This window comes from Crocuta crocuta, unplaced genomic scaffold, assembly GCF_008692635.1.
Source record: "Crocuta crocuta isolate KB4526 unplaced genomic scaffold, BGI_CrCroc_1.0 scaffold166, whole genome shotgun sequence".
Lineage (NCBI taxonomy): Eukaryota > Metazoa > Chordata > Mammalia > Carnivora > Hyaenidae > Crocuta > Crocuta crocuta.
The window spans coordinates 3,863,022-3,883,463 of NW_027531018.1; the positions used below are offsets into that span (position 1 = coordinate 3,863,022).

The 20,442-nt window shown below is 37.7% G+C and overlaps 1 protein-coding gene across 2 annotated transcripts in view; it reads right to left on the reverse strand.

Moving 5' to 3' along the window:
• The window catches only part of MAP9 (microtubule associated protein 9), a 37,072-nt gene extending 17,563 nt beyond the window's left edge, over positions 1–19,509 (reverse strand). For both annotated transcript variants that reach the window (XR_013336807.1, XM_077770948.1), the window contains exons 1-7: positions 19,418–19,509; positions 18,379–18,536; positions 17,527–17,611; positions 16,042–16,362; positions 9,570–9,799; positions 2,370–2,463; positions 597–841 (exon numbers count right to left, since the gene is read on the reverse strand). Coding sequence is in view for 1 of the 2 variants with exons in the window: in XM_077770948.1 (XP_077627074.1) it covers positions 597–841; positions 2,370–2,463; positions 9,570–9,799; positions 16,042–16,362; positions 17,527–17,611; positions 18,379–18,453 (1,050 nt within the window). In the remaining variant the exon portion in view is untranslated. The remainder of the gene's footprint in view (positions 1–596; positions 842–2,369; positions 2,464–9,569; positions 9,800–16,041; positions 16,363–17,526; positions 17,612–18,378; positions 18,537–19,417) is intronic.
• Between the last annotated feature and the right edge of the window lie 933 nt (positions 19,510–20,442).

Here is a 20,442-nt window from a genome sequence, read left to right on the forward strand (position 1 = left end):
ATTTTTCCTAAGGAAAGTGGTTATGAACAATGTACCTGGAACATAGTAATTAACCTTCTCCATAAATTGTAATACAAAGCACTAATATTTTGTATTATAAAAGTCTTATTCAACCACAAGTTTTCAACTAGCACTGTTATCTTCCCCAATAGTAAATACACATAGTCTCAGCTGACTATAGGTATAAGAAATAAAGACTAACTTCAAGAGAAATAAAGACTAAAAATGCTATACCATAAATTTTAAAAGTACACTACTGTGGTACAGTATAGTATAGTTTTGAGTAATCTTAAAAACCATAAATCTGGTTCTCAAGGTTATAATAATAATAATGTTTCTGATAATGATACTGTCCATCCATTTAAACAAGAAAAATGTCGGTAAACATATCTTAAAGATTTCCCTTAAAGTTGATAAAATGTTTAAAAGTGATATCCAAAGGAATAACGTTCACTAATTCAAAACCTCAGAAATTGTTCCAGATAGATGAGTTTTCCACAGACAATTCAGGAGTACATAATGTAGCAGGTAAAACACTTAAAAGATCTATTTTGAATTTTGCTGTAGTATAAAAGACATAATTTTACATAAAATACCTTTGAAGATGCGGTTGCATCAGTGGATATTACGATACTCTGAGATTTCAACAGTGGTAGGTCAACTGTCAAGTCATTTATAAGCAGTTCAGCTTTCTCCTTTTCTTCTACAAGGTCATCAGCAATCACTTGACTGTCCTTGGATTTCTCATGTGTAGTAGTAACAGAGTCTATCAAAAATGAATTCTCTTCATTTTCATTTGATTTCAAGGAATTGTGGTTCCCAATAAGTTCTTCATTCTGATCTGTTTTGAGACAGAGTCACAAAACTAAAACTCTCTTCTGAATTAATAAGGAAGATAACAGATTCATTTGTTTTCTACTAAATGAGGATTGTCTACGAGGTCTTTGTCGTGCAAAATAAACTGTGAAGAGAGCTACTGTATTCAACCCGAATAAACTTTTCTCCAAAGTGAGGTATGAAAGAGAAAATGGCTACTTAATGTACTAAAGCATTTGACGTACCTAATACTTAGGGGAAAAAAAATCATATTAGTAAATAGAATGGAATAACTACCCTACACCAAAAGCACACCAGAAGCTACTATTGGTGACAAACCAAGTAAGTGATGATAAACCAAGTAAGTGCAATATCTATCTATTCTATTCGAAAGCCTGTGTTTCTTAGCAGGAACAAGAAGCTGTGTGGGCAGGAGGCACACATCTCTGTTACTAGCAGTACAAGCGGTACAGAGGTGAAATTGTAGAGCTGCAGGAGAAGCAAACATTCATGAAATCTTAGAAGAGTCCAGCACACAGAGAATAAAGCCTTCATCTAGACAGTTTTATTTCTGCCTAGATGCAGTGCTGCCTCCACTACCAACGGGGCACTAACAGCAGGCCTATTACTTCCGCATGCTCTAAGGGACAGTCTCAAGCTGTGGCATGACATGATTCGGTTTCATTTTTACAGAACTGCTCCTCCTATTCTGTCTGCCTCGCTTCGGAATGTTCAACAGAAAGAAGTCCGTGGTCCCCAACTTTCAGTTCTACTAGGGTGCACCCACTGGCCAACCTTGTATGTTTATTGTCAAAGTCTTAATTCTGCTGCTTTCATTATTACAACCATTTTTGGAACTGGCTTATTTAAAATAATTTTGTAATTACAGTTATACATTTTCATTTGGAGAGCACTCATGACTCCCAGTATCTTTAATGGTTTCTTTAGAACGGCTAAGTAATGTATTCAGTAAAGAGAACAAGGACTTTGGAGCCAAAGATTCATATCATGGCTCCATCACTGACTTTGGGTATGTTTCCCAGTATCTTTGCACTTCAGTTTTTCTCATCTGTAAAATGACAAAAATTATACTACACAGTAAGTACTTAATAAATGCCATACATCCTGGTCCTAGAAATAGCTATGCCTTTTAGCTCTCATCGAGCTATGTGTCATAGGATTGAAGAAAGAAATGCATTAACAACTCATGCCTCATACTTACTACGTGCGTTACCGTGGCGCTGTTCTTAGTGTACATGTGGTATTAGCTCATTTAATTCTCACAGCCATGGTGTATGAGGTAGATTCCTCTTAAATCCCCATTTTCAAGATCAGTATACGGGGCCAGAGAGATTAGGTACTTTGCGCTTGTAACCATGTCTAACACCCCATTGAAAATCACACGGTTAGTAAATAGCACAGGGGTGATTAAAACTAAGGCAAATACAAACATGCATCATTCCTAAAAGTATGTATTCTGTCTTTTGCAAATAAGATCCTAATCAATATGGAATTCACACATAAAATAAGATATAACAGTTTGATATAACCACCTAGGATGGAAGCTTTTTCCCCAGATCCTGGTGATAAGGAATCTCCAAGACTTTCTTTAAGGGATGATGATGATAGACTTGTTAACCATGGATCCTGTTTAAAAAAAAAAGAAAGAAAAGAAAAAGAGTATTTACTATGTAAGTTTAGTTCTTAAGACTTGTGGTGAGACAACAGCATTATTAAGACTACTTTATAACTCTGAAATCGGCATTATTAGGAGTTTGTGGATGAAACACCAAAAGCATTAAGCCTGTGGAGGCTAATATGCCTTACTTTCAAGGCTTGATGTCTTAATCATTAACAGGGGTCACTGAAGAATTTTTCTAGTTCTTTAATGGGTATCTTGATATTTGTTTTTAGTGATTTTCTTTTTTCAAATGTTTATTTAGTTTTGAGAGAAAGAGAAGGAGACACAGAATCCAAAGCAGGCTCCAGGCTCTGAGCCGTCAGCACAAACCCTGATGTGAGGCTTGAACCCACGAACCATGAGAACATGACCTGAGCCAAAGTAAGCCACTTAACTGACTGAGCCACCTGGGTGCCCCTGTTTTTAGCGATTTTCAAAACTCATGCTCTCAAATCAAATCTCATAAATATTTGAGACAAAGATTTAGTATCTTTTTCTCTAATTCTTTTTTCTAAGAAAGTATAAAAATGGTATACTTGGGGTCAAATGGTACTTGTTGTCCAAATGAAAGCAATATAAAACCAAGTAGACAACTACTACCAAATATTTAGATAGAAAAAGTACATAGATCCCATGCATTTGAGTTTTTCTCAAAATTCTGAAAATTATATCTGAAGTGAAATAATGACATTTGTGTGTCTGCACTAAACATCTCTTTACAGAATAGTAATCTAGTCTAAAGTTGATGGTATCATAATGTAAGAAGTTTGATCTTACTGCATAAATTCTATTTTTCTTTCTCACAATTTTTTTATGGGTACAAAGAAAATTATTTGTCAAAACCAGTAAGTAGAAACTATCTGAGAAAATGGCAGAAGGGTCGACAAACAGCAATCTACCTTGAGAGACAAAGCTTTACCAGAAGAGACTGACTAGTTGGTAGATTTTTGCCTGAGAGCATTCACCCATCCTTGCAGCCAGACTGATAGAAGGCTATGGCCTCACTGGGCTGGCTTAAAGGGTGAGGGCATGGAGTTTGGGACTATAAAATCAGTCAGTAAGTTTGAGGAAGAGCTGTAGTGGGCATGATATAAAATTTGGATATAAAATTCACCCCAAACCTTTGGTTCATCTATGCATGGCAAAAGGAAGACATTTGATGGGTATGGAGGAGGGGACTTGTTGGGATGAGCACTGGGTGTTATATGGAAACCAACTTGACAATAAACTATTTAAGAAAAAGAATTAAATAAAAGATTTTAAAAATTAAAAAAAAAATTAAAAATCTTTAAAAAATCTTGAAAATGGGGCACCTGAGTGGCTCGGTTGGTTAAGCATCTGATTTCAGCTTAGGTCACGATCTCACGGTTCATGGGTTTGAGCCCTGCATCAGGCTCTGTGCTGACAGCTATCTCAGAGCCTGGAGCCTGCTTCAGATTGTGTATCTCCCTTTCTCTCTCACACTCCCCTGCTCACGCTGTCTCTCTATCTCTCAGAAATAAATAAAACGTTAAAAAAATTAAAAAAATAACCTTAAAAAATTTCTTGAAAACAATGTGCCAAAAGAAAACAGAACATACATGGGAAGACAACAAAATGAATTATTGCTGTTTCACACTGGAAATAATACCAGCCAGGAACAACGGAAACTAATAAAGAGCTGGGGGGATGGGGCTGATGAGAAAGAAATTGTCATCAGCCTAGAAGTATATGCTCAGCTAAGCTGTCCTTCAAAAATGAAGATGAAATAGGGACGCCTGGGTGACTCAGTCATTTAAGTGTCTGACTTCAAGTCTGCTCATGGTCTCACAGTTCCTGGGTTTGAGCCCCACTTGGGCTCTGTGCTGACAGCTCAGGCTGGAGCCTGGTTTGGATTCTGTGTCTCCCTCTTCCTCTGCCTTTCCCCTGCCTGTGCTTTCTCTCTCTCTCTCTCTCAAAAATAAATACACATTAATTTTTTTTGAAAAAATGAAGATGAAATAAATATTTTTTAGATAGCATTGAGAGAACCCATCACTGGCAAACCCACATTACAAGAAATGTAAAAATAAATTCTTAAAACTGAAGGGAAATAATACTAGAAAGTAATATGGATCTATAGAAAGGAATAAAGATCCTTAGAAATAGCATACACATTTTAGAAAACCATAAATATTTATTCTTTTTTTCTTTTAACTCTTTAAAAGTCAAAGACAAAAAATTTTTCTGTAAAGAAAAATTGTAACACTGTATTGTGGGAATTATACCATATGTAAATGCATTATTTATGACAACAATAGCAGTATGGATGGAACTACACTATCACATGGTTTCTATATTAAATATGAAATACTACAGTACTGCTACCAAGTAGGTTGTGAGAATTTATAGCTGCATCTTGTAATTCACAGAGCAACTACTAAAAATATAACACGAATAGGTACAGTTAAAAAGGCAATAGAGGAATCAAAATTGGAAACTAAAACCTATGTGATTAACTCTCAAAAAAAAAAATCAGTGAAAGTGTTACAGAGGAACAACAATAGCAGCATCAACTTAAAAAAAACCCAGATAAATAGAAAACACACAGCAGTAAATTGGTCCTAAATTAAAAGTAAGTGGACTAAATACTCACAGATGGACTACAATTAAAAAGTGGACTGTCAGGCTTGATTAAAAAAAAAAGTGACAACTAACAGCTATTTTAGAAATTATTATAAAAAATTATATATAAAAGAAAAAGTCACAAATAGTTTGCAGAGAATGATATAAATCATGCAAACACCGGTAGTAAGAAAGCTGAAATATTAGACAAAGCAAACTTCAAGATAAGGAGTATTACCAGTGGTGGAACCATTTTGTAATGTAAATAAGGTCAAGACATAATAATAATAAATGTGTATGTGTCTAAGACAGTCATAAAATACTGACAGAACTAAAGGGAAGAACAAATTCACAAACCTAACTGGAAATATTAACAATCCTTAGTCGATACTTGGTAAACCAACCAGACAAAAACTCAGTGAGGATGGAGAAGATCCCAATGACACCACCAGCCACCTTTAACAAACTGAAATTATAGAGCAGTACACCCAACATCTGCAAAACTTGCATTCTCTGTAAATGCAAATGGAATTTTCATAAATACACTTAGGCTGGTCCATAAAAAAAAATCTAAAAAATTTTGTAAAATGTGAAATCATGTAAGATGTATTCTCTGATCATAACAAAATCAAATTATAACTCAATACAAAATTACATATAAAGAAAATCCAAATATTTGAAAATAAAATCACTCACCACAATAGCCAATTGGCCAAAAATGAAATCACAAGGGAAATTAGAAAACATATTTAAAGAAATGATAATGAAAATAAAAGGCATTAAAAATTGGGTGCTGCTTAAGCAGTGCAGAGAGGGAAATTTATAGTTTTTAAAGGTTTTAATAGAAAGGATGAAGGTTTAAAATCAATGAAAACATTTTCTAACTTAAGGGTATGCAAATTAAACTAAAAGTAAAAGAAAAAAAGAAATGAAATAATGAAGACAGAAAATCAGTGAAATTGGAAACAAATAGAGAAAATTGACAAAGCAGAAGTTGGTTCTTAGAAAAGTTAATAAAACTGGGTAATGCTTATCAAGATATTACAAGAAAGAGAAAACATAAACTATATATTAGAAACAAAAGATGGAATGTTATGATAATCCTACTGTCATCAAAAGAATAAAGGAATTATCACAACCTCATGTTCATAGATTCAACATCTCAGATGAAATGGACAAATTTCTTATTAGACATAAATTACCAAACTGATGAAATAGAAAATCTGAATACCAAATATCTAACAAAAAATACACTTTACTGTCAAATACCTCTCCACAAAGAAAATCCCAGACAATTTCACTAGTGAGTTCTCTTAATTAAGGAAAGAAAAAAAATGATACTAAGGTTTTGATTTCATACCAAACAAACTTTAGAAAATGAGAGAGGAAGAGATACTCCCCAACCCATATGATACCCAAGCCGTATAACATTATAAGGGAAAAAAATATAGACAAATAGCCTCTATAAATATAGATGTAGAAATCTTAACAAAATATTAACAAATCAAATGCCACAATAAAATTCTCTACTGTGCTCAACCAGATTTTATCCCAGGAATGCTTACTTAGACATATGTACATACATTATGTATCATCTCCACCTCTCTCTCTCTCTCTCTCTCTCACACACACACACCCACCCACACACACACACACACACACACACACACACACACACACACACAAGGTAGGAAGTGAGGATGTTGAGAAAGTAAATGTCACCTTTTCAAAATCCAGCTGTGACATTTGCAGGAAGGTAGGGCAGGGGTGAGAGGCGAGGTATCAAGTGAGGTGTGTACACAGTTAGAGACCTGAGCAGAGTAGACTGTGGAGAGACACAGACCCCTCCAGTTTTTGACTTCCAGTGAAGAGCCAAAGGTTATAGACACAGAAGAGACAAGAGCTGAACAAAAATTAGATGAGAAATCCCTGAGAGGGTGGGCTGAAAGAAGATTCGGAGTATAGTCAGGAAGATTTTCACAATGAGAAATATGGAACATTCAGATTATTAAAAATAGAAGTATCCAGAGTACACAGAAATAACATGAGTTTTACGTTATGGGTTACGTTATAATCATAAGGTGAATGTAGTCTTCTCAAGCTCACCCAGCAATATGGAAATACTTCATGACCTAATGCTAAGAGATAAAGAAAAAGCATGATACAAACATTATGTTAAAATGGCAAGTTTGCTAAAGCAGTTATAGGAAAATAGCCTAAAAGGGAATAAGAATGATGAATGTAGTTGTTATTAGATGGTATGATTACGGGTTGATATTTTATTTGATTAAATCTTTTCATAATATGATGTTATTTTAAAAACTTCAGGAATACCTTTTTTTTTTTTTTAAATCAAGGGATACAGAAATGCTAGCAAAGAGCAATTAAAGTTAGGTATCAATACTACTTTGAATAGTGTTCCCTCAAAATTCCCTCAAAATTTCATCCAGAACCTCAGAACATGATCTTCCTTGAAAATAAAGTGTTTTCAAATGGAATTAGTTAAGATGAGAACACAGTGGATTACGTGGGCCCTAAATCCAATGACTGGTGTCTTTTTTAGAGAAAAGAGAGGGAAACACTGAGACACAGGGAAGAAGAGAAGGCCACATGATGATGGCGGCAGGGATGAAGTGAGGCAGCTATAAGCCAAGGGGCGCCAAAGATGGCTGGCAACCAACAGATGCTGGAAGCAACAAGGAAGGATTCTTCCCTGGAGCCTCCAGAGGGAACACAGCGCTGCCCCCAACTTGATTTTGGACTTCTGCCCTCCAGAACTGAGAGAATAAATTTCAGTTATTTTAAGTCATCAGTTTGTGGCAATTTGTTACAGTAGCTATAGTAAACTGACACAAAACCCACTTGGGCAAATAGTTTTACTAAATATAAAATAACTGTTTGATTACACCCCCTTGTCTTCTCTTGATTTCAGAACAAATTAAGAAATCACACCTTGAGCTTAGCTAGATTTACCTCAGATTGTCAGCTTTACCGGTAAAGCTATACTATAAAACCAAATTTGAATCAGTATTGTGCTAATATTTCCCTTCTGAATTGGAAGCATTCATCCATTTAGTCATAACATGAAGGAGGTGCTCCAGCCCCCTGTGTACTGCCTGGAAGGGACCGGATCCTTACACACACATCACTACCACAGAGGAGTGAGGAGAAAAAGAAAGAAGCTCAACCAGGTACCATTTAGTTCCTTTTCCCTGATCTGCTAAAGCAGATTATAGAGAGGGAACATTCTTCCCATACTTACGCCTTCTGAAACGTTAGGTGCAAGTTCACTAACCGTAGTGAAATGTGAAGAGAGGGGCCCAAGTGTTCTCCTGCAATAACACCTAGTATACTCGCTGAGGAAATCCTGAAGGATCACACTTACTCCCACTCTGGCATATCCCCCAGATATGGTACACTGCTATGATCATTCAATAAACATTTGCTGAGAGGTGCCTGGGTGGCTCAGTCCGTTAACTGTCTGACACTTGATCTCGACTCAGGTAGTAATCTCACAGTTCAGGAGACTGAGCTTTGCACTGGGGGCACTGTCAGCACAGAGCCTGCTTTTGATTCTCTCTTTCCCCTCTTTCTCTGCCTCTCCTCCACATTCTGTCTCTCTCAAAATAAACAAACATTAAAAAAATACACACACACACATATACATACATATATTTTATATATATACACATATGTTATATATATGTATATATAACACACATGTTATATATACATATATATGTATATATAACACACACACACATTTGTTGAGTGAATAAAACCAAATGAATAAAATGATAGTGGCTATATTGTTCTTAGCCAGAAGTTATATAATTCAAAGGTATATGACTAAAACTATAATTTTTAAAAATTTTTTGATGTTTATTTATTTTTGAGAGAGAGAGACAGAGTGCAAGTGGTGGAGAAACAAACAGAGAGGGAGACAGAATTTGAAGTAGGCTCCAGGCGCTGCAGTTAGCACAGAGCCTGACATGGGGCTCAGATTCGCAAACCGTGAGATCATGACCTGAGCCAAAGTTGGACACAACCAACTGAGCCACCCAGGTGGCCCTGAAACTATAAAATCTTAACAATTAAAGATAGACATTATTGCATAGATTTAAAAGTGCAACATCTTTTTCACATTTACTTTCTCTGAAATTGGATGATGCATCTTATAATTATTGGTGGATTACAGATTTGTTGTCAGAGTTTTCTTCTGTCTTAACAGTACATAAAATAATGCTACATACATCTTCACTATATCTTACAGTTGGAGCTTTAGATTCAATGGAATACTGTATATTAAAAATGTCTTTACATTTTTCCCTATCAAATAAAAATAAAAATTTTTCAAATTGCTGAAAAGAACATGTAACACACACACACACACACACACACACACACACACACAAATTCTCTTTTTCAGAATCAGAGGCAAAGACCTGAGTTCAAGTACAAATTCAGCAGTTCAGCCATTAGCACTAACCTCAGGATCTAGGTTTTCGGAGAATGTTTTTTTCTCAGCTTCTAGTTGTCTGTCATCTAGCGCTGGGAGGGGGGAAGATGCAGAATGTGCCTCCAATTCTTCACGGAGGGCAGTTGTTTCACCTTCTCCTGGCCCTTCTTTCTCCTCCCTGTGGCTGTGTGTTTTCAACATGGTCCGTGGCCGAGGTAAAGGCTTGAAGTGGTTGCCTGCTTCAAGGCTACTACTGCGTTCTGCCAAAAAATAAAGTGTTTTAAGGTGAGCATACCAAAAAATGACCATGATTTCAACTACACCCTAGGGTGCTGCCATACTCCTCCTGGGCCCATGCACCTTGGCTCTCTTTCCTGGACAGTTCAGAAGAAGCCCGCAGCCCTTCTCTACACGGAGCTCCAGAAAGCACAAACAAGCAATAGTTCAAAATCAACTTTTGTTTTCAAAATAGCTGCCATCCTGAAAGTAACCAGTTTAGTTGTGTGAGAAGTTGACTCCTCAATGTTATGAACTCTCATAGCATTCAAAACAATAAAAAAATAAAACACAAAACACCAGCCGTGCCCCAGTTTCTGCCTCTATAACATGAGGGGGTTCATCCATAAACCTTGACTGAGTGTCTGCTGTCAGGCGCTGAACCTACATATATAACCCACACATTACTCACGTTACTGGACTTCATAATCAAGACAGTGACAATGGCCCTGTCTAAGGATTTACAGGTTGGGAGGGGAGATGATTGTAAGCAAAAGACATTGCGAGAGAAAGGTAAGTTCTGTGACAAGTAAGAAGATGATGTGGGGACAGGGGACAGGAGTGCTGCTCTCACTGGAGAGAGGAATGAAGAACTATACTTGTGAGCTGTGTTCTCTGAGTCCATATTTAAAACAACAATGTAAGGCTGGTATACTTCCAGCCCTCCAAATGTAAGAAAGCGTTTTACGTAAACGCTTTGTCTAAATGTTACCTGTTATACGTAGTCATTTCTCCATTGTTCTACCAGTGCTTTCTTCTGACAAAACTTCAAAACTGAAGTAATCAACACCTTCCTCCTCATTAGCTATATATGGGCTTATGAATGCTGCTAGAAGATTCCATCACCATACCAAGCTGGCACCACGATAAATGTTTTATTGCCAATTTTAGCTGTGTTCTCAACTCCGGCCAAATGTTCAAGCCTATGCTGGATTCCTCCCCATGTTTCCCTTATGTCCAGAGCATCAGGACTCCCTATGGATTCTTCTGCTAAATCTCTCTTTTACCCTACTTTCTACATCCCCGCCATCAGCTCCTCATTCACTCTTTCCGATTACTGCCTCAGAGGTATTTACAAAATGCAAATCAGATTACATCACTCTTCTCCACAAAATTCCCCAATGGCTCCCCAGCATCCAATCCTACCGAATAAAAGCTTAACTGCCTCTGAGCGGTATAAAAGGTCTCAGAGTCTTCACCCAGGCTACCAGCGCTGCCTTGTCTACTGGCACGCCCACTCTGTAGTCTGTGTTCCTGAAATACTCAGCTCACTGCTCTCTCGGGGCTGCGCAACAGACCCTCCTGTTACCATACCTTTACCCAAGCTGATCCCTCTGCCTAGAATGTCTGCCTCCTGCTTCCTCTCCTGACAAATACTTGCATGCCATTCAAGCCTCACGGTAAGCGGAATATTGTATAATGCCTGAAAGAAGGTGCCGAGTCAGTGTCTTTTACTGTGATAAGAACATTTAACAAGGGATCTCCCCTCTTAACAAATTTTAAGTGCACACTACAGTATTATCAACTAAAGGATCAGTGGCACACAGCAGTTCTCTAGAACATTTTCATCTTGCTCGAGGGAAACTTTATGCCTGTTGAACAGTAAGTGCCCTTTTTCTCTCCTCACAGCCCCTGGCCACCACCATTCTACCTTCTCTCTGTATGAGTTTGTCTATTTCAGATATTTCATGTTTGAACCTTGGCTCTGACACTTATTGGCACTGTAACCTTACACAATCATATAACCTCCACATACCTCAGTTTTCCCGTCAGTAACATGAGTTAGGAATTCCTAAGGTACCTGTGGGACCTGAGTAAGAAAATACATGTAAAGTGTATATAGCACAGTACCTGAGTCATGAACTCAATGAATGAACATTGATAATTCTGGTAAACTTTTCCTTTCCTTTTTCTTTCTTTGTTTTTTTTTTTTTTTTTTTTTTCCTTTTTGGGTTTTGGTTTTGGTTTGTCCATCACTCCTGTTTTCCTTGGGATAGTCTCTCCTTTTCTCCATCCTTGTGATTCTAGTAGATTAACAAATACTTCCTCCATACCTCAGTGCAAAGGGTGGGTCCGCAATGCACACCACCCTCCCAGCTAATCACAGAAACTTCATTTCCCCTGACCACAGCAGGAGGTCAGGAGGTCAGTGTTTTTCTATTTGGAGTTGGACGATATACCTTTAAGGTCACATGCACATGTGAGGATATGATTTCGGGACTGCTATTGGGATTTCTTCCTGCCAAGTGAAGGGATGGCTGAGACAAAAAGACCAAATGACCAAAAAAAAAAAAGGAGGGGGGGCAAGGGGTGGAGTAACTGGGCCAGAGAGAGTGAGAAGGCCTGGGAGTCAGCAAAGGAAGACAGAAGTCGAGAGAATTCCAAGGACATAAAAAGTATGGTCTCTAAACTTAATCACACCTAAAGAGAGGTCTTCTGACATCATGCCCAATAAGGTGAGAAATTCCTCTTTCCACTGAAGTTTGAGTTGATTTACAACCAACACTTCTGACTACTATTTGGCAGTTACTACTATTATTGCCATTTCCAGGAAGCCCTCCCTGATGCCTACAAGTACACCTAGGTGCTAGTTTCCTTAGGTACCTTTTATATACCCTTCCATTAAATTGTAAAGTCTTTGCTATGATCTGAAGGTTTATGCCTCCCCCGCCCCCAAATTCTTAGGTTGAAATCTTAACCATGGAAGCGATGGTATTAGGAGGTGGGGCTTTTGGGAGGGGATCAGACCATGAGGGTGGAATTTTCATGAGTGGGATTAGCGCCCTTATAAAAGAGGCTCCAGGAAGCTCCCTCACTCCTCCACCACAAAGAGATACAATAAGAAATCTGAGACCCAGAAGAGGGCTCCGTCTCATCTGACCATGCTGGCACTGTGACCTTAGATGGCTAGCTTCCAGAACTGCGAGAAAGAGGTTTCTGTTTTTAAAAAGCCATCCAGCCTATGGCGCTTTGATACAGTGGCTCAAATGGACTATGTCAGTCTTGGAGGATCAGTACTATGTCTTTATAATGTCGTATTCTTACTTATCATCACAGTGCTTGTAACATAGTGAAATAAGACTCTATTCACAATAAATATATGTGGAAAAATAAATTGATCTGCTTATGAGCAAATCCTAAATAATAAAATAAACAATAAAAACATTTAGAAAAGTGCTTAATTTTCAGCAGACTGCTCTAAACACTTCAAATCTATAAACTCATTTAATTGTCTCAAACCTCTGGTGCAGGTTCAACTAATATGCCCAATTCACAGACAAATAAAGTGAGGAACAAAGAGGTTGTACACCCACGATCACAAACTCTAGTTTGTGGGATTAAAGCAAGAGCACCCTGACTCCAAAGTTCATGACTTTAGTCATTTTAATGTTAAAATAAAAACAATATACTCCGTAAAGATTACTTTCTACAATCACTGCCCACATGACAGTTGCTTGATAAAGTGAAATAAAGAGTCTAGTTATTGCTCTTTTTACAAAAGCCAATCAAGAACAAAGGAAACTTTCAGGTTCTAATATTTTTATAAAGCATTAATTGCTACTCAGCAATGTCTCACCCCATTAAAAATATTAAGCTCCAGGGGTGCTTGGGTGGCTCAGTCAGTTAAGTGTGTTGACAGCTCAGAGCCTGGAGTCTGCTTCTGATTCTCTGTCTCCCTCTCTCTCTGCCTCTCCCCGACTCACACTCTGTCTCTCCCTGTCTCTTAAAAATGAATACATGTTCAAAAACTTTTTTTAAAAATTAAGTTCCAAACTTTGTAGGAAAAAAAGTCTAAAAATTTAGAGAGGGATGAGGCTTAATCTGTAAACCACATTCTTTCTTTCATGAATGAATCATTCGTTTATTCATTTATACATTAAAATACTTAAAAAAATTTTTTTTAATGTTTTTATTTATTTCGGAGAGAGAGACAGCGTGAGCAGGGGAGGGTCAGAGAGAGAGAGACATACACACAGAGTCCAAAGTAGACTCCAGGCTCTGACCTAGCTGGCAGCACAGAGCCCGACGCGGGGCTCGAACCCATGAACCATGAGATCATGACTTGAGCCGAAATCTGCCGCTCAAATGACTAAGCCACTAAGGTGCCCCTATACATTAAAATGCTTATTGAATTGTAAATGCCAGGCACTAACCATTAGCCTCAATTTTTTTTTTCAATCCAAAGAGCCTAGAAATAATGACTTTCATATAATTTATACCATAATTCCACATCTAGAAATATTATCAATTCAGAAAGAAAAAAATACTTCTATACATTTTGAAAATGCTTTCTTTTTTAATTAAATGTAAATGATTACTTGTTTTTGGTAATTATTTTTACATTACATCCAGTGAATTGCAAATGGCTAATGACTTTAAAAATAAAGTATTGCACAATTTAGGTAGAGTATTTAGAATCCTGGTGCCATCTTGTGGTTTAAAGAAAGTATTTCTCTATTCATTTTAGCCTGTCTCAGGTTTTAAAAAAAAGGTATTAAGTAAGTGATTAATGATTATCTACCATAAAATTTTAATTATATACCTCTACCTACATCAAACCAACTTTTAGCTTCTCTATGCTTACACTTTCTTATTTAACTAATGAAAAGCTTTGCAAAATCAAGACAAATAGGATAAATATAATCCATCAAAATAGACTTCTAAATTCACTAGGACTAGGAAACACTGTCTACTCTATCCTTCTTAAAGCTTTCTCATGCATATTTCTTTATTAAAGGTCCCAAGAAGTCCTCTCATAAAGAATTACTTTAATATGTCTATATTTTTATGTTTTTCCAATGATACCAATGAACAAACTGTAGAATGTATTTTGTGAAATGATGAACAAGTGGATTATTTGCCAAGTTCCATTATGTTCCCTTTCTTTCCAGTTTTGATGCTATTTGGCACATTGGGAAGGTACATTTCAGCAATTTAATTCTGTTTCATTATGCCTTGTACTTATATTTTGTAGAATTGCATAGTTTCTGAGACACACTTCAATAGACTCTCAAAATGATTCCGTGGAACAAGAAGAACAGGTTTTATCCTCCTCCTCATAAAGACAGTAAGGCTTACCCTAATTGCTAAGGTCACCTATAATTAATATACAGTGGCTTTTATCCTGCTCTGTTCATATCTTCTCATTTGAAAGTTAATGGGCTACGTCTGAAATAAACTTCTGTCTTATGTTACCAGTGATACCTAACAGGTAAAGTATGAAACATTTACCAGTACAGTATTTAATGATATAAAGAAAATAGATTTTTATGAAGGTAAGTATCGATGAATATTTTTTTCCATAAAACAGGAAAAAAGGCTAGAAATCACCAAACCCTTAATCTTCTATGCCCCTGTGGCGGCTCAGGGGGCCTTGGAGAGGCTGGTTCTTGCTCCACTCCGTCTTTGCGCCACACTGCCTAGAGCTCAGAATTGTGGAGAAGCTAGTGCACTCCCAACCAAGGAACTCCCCTTCAGGAAACTCAGTTTCAGTGGGCTTTCCCAGGGAACAGAGAAGCTAAATAGAGATTCTCTTTTCTTCAGGAAAGTTGGAGGCTTAAATAAGAACACCAACAACAAAACTCTCTCCCTTCAAATACTCACATCAAAAAAAATTTTCAGGCAAATGACGGCACGGGAATGATTCTCTGAAGGATGAGTTCTAAGGCTGCTGGAACTCTAATTTCTGGAGTGTAAAATGGATTACAAAGGAGTGCATTGCAATCCCACCCCTTAAAACAAAACTGAAGCCCCAAGGCCTCGACCTAGCTCTGGGAGCCACAGCTGTGGATGACAAGGTACTCTGTCTGGCCTTCTAAAAGGCACCAGCATACACACAAGACTGACATACAACTGGACGCCAGAACTATGTGTTTTTTAAATCCATTACTTTGACTTATAACTCTAAAATTACAGAGAAGCCTGGGTGGCTCAGTCAGTTAAGCGGCCAACTTCAGCTCAGGTCATGATCTCACCATTCGTGAATTTGAGCCCCGTGTTGGGCTCTGTGCTGACAGCTTGGACCCTGGAGCCTGCTTAGGATTCTGTGTCCCTCTCTGTCTGCCCCTCCCCAACTCACGCTCTGTCTCTCTGTCTCTCAAAACTGAATAAAAGTTAAGAAAAATTGAAATTACAAAGTTAAGTCTATTTTTTAAATATCTCCTACCTACCATACAAAGATATTTTGTGATTATCTGCAAATAAGTTTTCAAGAACTGCAAATTACCTGAAGAGGTGCTTTTGACTGGAAGAATTCTGGGTTTAGGTTTCATTTTAATTTTATCTTTTCCAATTTCCTGCTCTTCACTTTGAGATTCAGACAAGGGCACTCGCACCACATCTTCACAACCAGCAGGTGCCATGTCCTCAGCACTTTTGGTGGAGAATTCTGGCTGGTCTTTCATCATGTCAGTGTTTGATTTCTTGGTTTTCAAAAAAGACAATTTTGGAGAAGTCTTTTCTTCATCATCTGATAAATGGAAATCATTCATTTTTTTCTTATCTGAATTTTCATCCACTGAGGTATCGGAAAAATCACCTAAGGAAACTGAGAAATGGGAGAGAAAACATGTTTTCAACAGTCTCTTTTAAAGTCGTGAAGGTTACATGAATCAAAAAGACGACCTTGAAGAGTAATCTTGAAGGTTGTAAAATGAACCTACAGCTAGTATGGATGCAAGTCTGTTTTATAAACTGTTATAAGACACGGCTAACTTAGGGAGTTTTTGTTCGTATTTATAAAATAAAAATTTCATTAATTTATTCAAAACATACTTATTGAGTATGAAGAGCGTGCCATGCCCTACACTTGCTTTGAGGATCATCCAACGGTTCCTCAAAATAACAATTTTAAGTAGGTTTTGGACTGTAGATCTTTTATCTGCAAATGACTTCATTATATAAAATCAAGAATATCGGTAAGTGAAAAAACTTAACTGGTTATTTGCTAATTATATTTTTTTCCATAAAAATTTCAGAACTACAATTTCATCCATACCAGAGTATTCGATTTTACTATGAGAAGAGTGATAAAGAATGCTAACTTAATGATATAGCAATGATTTAACTATTGTTCTGATAATTTTTATTTTTATTTTTTTTATTTTTTTATTTTTTTTTTAATGTTTTATTTATTTCTGATAATTTTTAAAGAGAATATCAAAAGCTGGTCACTGAATATTAAAGTATAAAACACTGACTTGCGAGGTTAGAATTATGTCTTTACACTTGAAACTTAAAATGCTAATATTTTTACGTAATCAAAAGAGACCAAATCAAATCATACCAGTGCCGATAGGCTAGGCTTTTAAAACTGAGCCCCTATGATAGCCCCGAAGTCTGATTTATAAAAAGCATGATAAAAATGAGTCTGATGTGCACCAAAGTTTAATTTCAGAGGCCCTAGTTTTCAAGTCACTGGAAGATCTCATAGGGTTGACATTGTTGTATCCAACATAGTTTACAACTCACATACATCCTTTTACTGGAAGCTGCTATCAATTAATTTATATTTTCAGTATACATGTTCAGAAATAAACAAAGACAATCATACAACTTCTTAAAAACTATGAATGGCATTTGATTCATTAAAAAGTTGGAAATTTAAAACCAGTGTATTTATAGGTATTATTTTAACTTAAGAGATTATTTGTGTAGGGATGGGCTAAGTGCAAAAAGGACACGTGGTTTACTTTGCCCTGTTCACACATACCAATCTCATCACTGTCAAAGTCATCGGAGTACTCGGAACTTCTTTGCCTGGCTGAGCGGGCTGTAATTGCTTTTATTAGCTCATCCTGAAACGAGATAATTGAGATCAATTTCCACCCAAGCATAGAGGTCTCATATTTAGAATTAGTTCCTTAAACAAATGATGCTCGATTAATTGCTTTCAAACCCAGGTGTCATTCATAGAGCACATATTCCTTAAGCCATGCACCCAAACCCTCACGCTCAGTTGTAACACCACTGACGAGATCCCTTTCTTCATAGAGCTTACAGTTAGACTGGAGGAAACAGACAACATCAAATACGTGAATTACAAGCTGTAATTAGGGCAGGAGAAGAAATAAACAAGACAGGACTCAATGTATACAGGATTTATTACACATTGGCATTTGGGAGGAAACTAGTACTTTTTGCGATCTTTTGTCTCAGCATATTGCAGTAATAAACATAATCAATACGGCAAACTTAGAAGCTGAGTTCCACACTTCGCTGACTAGACAGATAAAACTGAAAGGGTTTCAGAAAACTGAAATGAAAAAAAGAAACCCAAAAACATACACGTACATTTAAAGTTGCTATATAATTTAACTTTTAAAAGCTGATTTAAAAATTTAATTTAGTAAGAACCTATTGTAGAAGCTTGTTTAGTAGTCTGAAAGCCACACAGAAGAGTTGGTAATACGGGAGCCCAAACATCTGCAAAATCTCCAAAAGGATGTAAGATTTACTCCTGCTTACACAAGGCCATTCCTAGAATCAGTTCAAGTCCACCTTTACTAATACAGTGTTCATCTTGTGAAGTCACTCAAAATAAAGAGGTTTTGAAATACGTTACCTGGAAAGTAGTTCTTTTCGTGACTTTTGGACTCTTTGTATAAGCCAAAGTTGTGCTAAAAACTTCATCAGACATAGTGTTTTTTCTTTCTTTCTTTTTAAAAAAATATTTATAAAATGCCTAATAGGTAATGGACATAATTCAAATTCTGATGGTGTCTGAAATATACAAAAAACAAATTAGACTTCTTTGCATATTTGAGAATTTCTATCACTACCCTTCAGTGCTAAAAAAAAAAGAGCTAACAAAAAACACTTGAGAAAAGCATCTCATATGAACATTGAACTAATATTCACTTAAATATGTAGAGTTCTTCTAAAGAAATATAAAATTCTCACCAGTTTGTTATCAAAGAAAAGTCAAATTGAAGTTGTCCTCAAATAGTTTTGCAATTATTTTAAAGATCATCAAATAAATGATTGCCAACTGGTTAATGTGATAAAATGTTGCTAATTAAAATATAATATCTTTTTTTCACCCCTCTTCCCTTCCTAAAGTATAACATTGTCCAAGAAAGAGCCATACCTTATTTAAAACCTTATTTTAAAAACTACCAGGAGACTGGCAGCATAAAGGATAAACCCAAGAGCACAACCAAAAAAGAAAAAACAAAAAAAAGCACCAACAAAACAAAAAATCCTTGCGTACAGCTCTAGTGAAAGACGAAGGTCATAATGTTAAACTGCAATAGCAATATTTTTGTCCAGTCTCTCTTCCCTTCCATAAAAGTGCTAATAGGGCGAGCTAAAACAAAACGAAGCTTCCGTGAGAGGCAGCATTAAAATCACGACACTAATGGGTCCTTGAACCTTTCTTGTGCTAGGAATGGAGGCTCGGGTCTCCGCCACCCCTCCATCCACCGCGGCGCGCGCCCGGGGACCGCTCTTGCCAGGCCAGGTGGCACCCGGGTCCCCACAGGCTCCGCACTGCACCGCGCGGACCGCCCGCCCAGCTTCCAGCACTCTACCGGCCCGTGCACACCGAGTGCTGTCCCAGTCCCCTTCCTCCGAGACCCTCAGGACCCGCGTGCCGTACCCACCCCGCCGATCCCGCGGTGCCCTCTCTGCTACCCTGGGGACTGAGCGCCTGGCCTGGGGCTAGAGCCTCTCGCCCCGGCCTGGGCCTGCCGGCTCTCGGACACTGTCCCTGTACTGAGCAAAGAGGAGGGACTAAAAGCGGAGATGGGAGAAGGTTGCTAGGAAACAGCGTCTCTGGGAGGAAGTGACTTCCTCACCGCCAGGTCTCTCGGGTACCCAACACCGCTCTTCCGCCTGACGCGTCGCTGGGGCAACCGCCCAGACGGAGGAAATGACATCACCCCTTTGGGTCCTGGGTAAAGGGTGCATTAACGCCCACAGTGCTACTGCTGTTGCCTAGGAGACAGGACCCTCAGGCTCCCGCCTGGAACCCCGAGCCCAGCGCTAGCTGGAAGACTGAGAGTCCGTCCCTCCACCTGCTGCTTGAGTCAAAGCACGTTCACCATTTTGTGAGAGTTAGGATACGAAGTTCGGCGAATCGGAGTAGTGTACTGACAGATGGGACAGAATAGCTACATAGTGACCTTTGCGGGTGGCACTCCTTCTCTATACCCGTGTGATGTCGGGCAAATTATGTCCCCCGTTTCCTCTTCTGGGAAAAAATTTAAAAAGCCATTTTAGGGGTTGCTGTGAGTATTGAATGAAATAATGCAGGTGGAGCACCTGCAAGAGGCCTGGGATGGCATTCAGTCAATATTAGATACACTATTTATGCAACACAGTCCCACAGGGCCTGGACAGGGGTCATCCCTTGTCCACACAGCTGAAAACCCGTTCCAAGTGATTCCTTCGTGTAAAGTTCCCCCCTTTGTATACGAAGTGAATGGATAATCTCGTTAAAATCAAGCCACGCAATAAACAAAATAGTCTTATAGACTGGAGGACCATATCCTGCAGAAGTAACCAAAATAGACATCACTTAATTAGTATAATGAATCCTTAAACAAATGAAGGACAAACAATTTGTTCTTAATTTAATTTAATTTAATTTAATTTAATTTAATTTAATTTAATTTTAGAAACANAT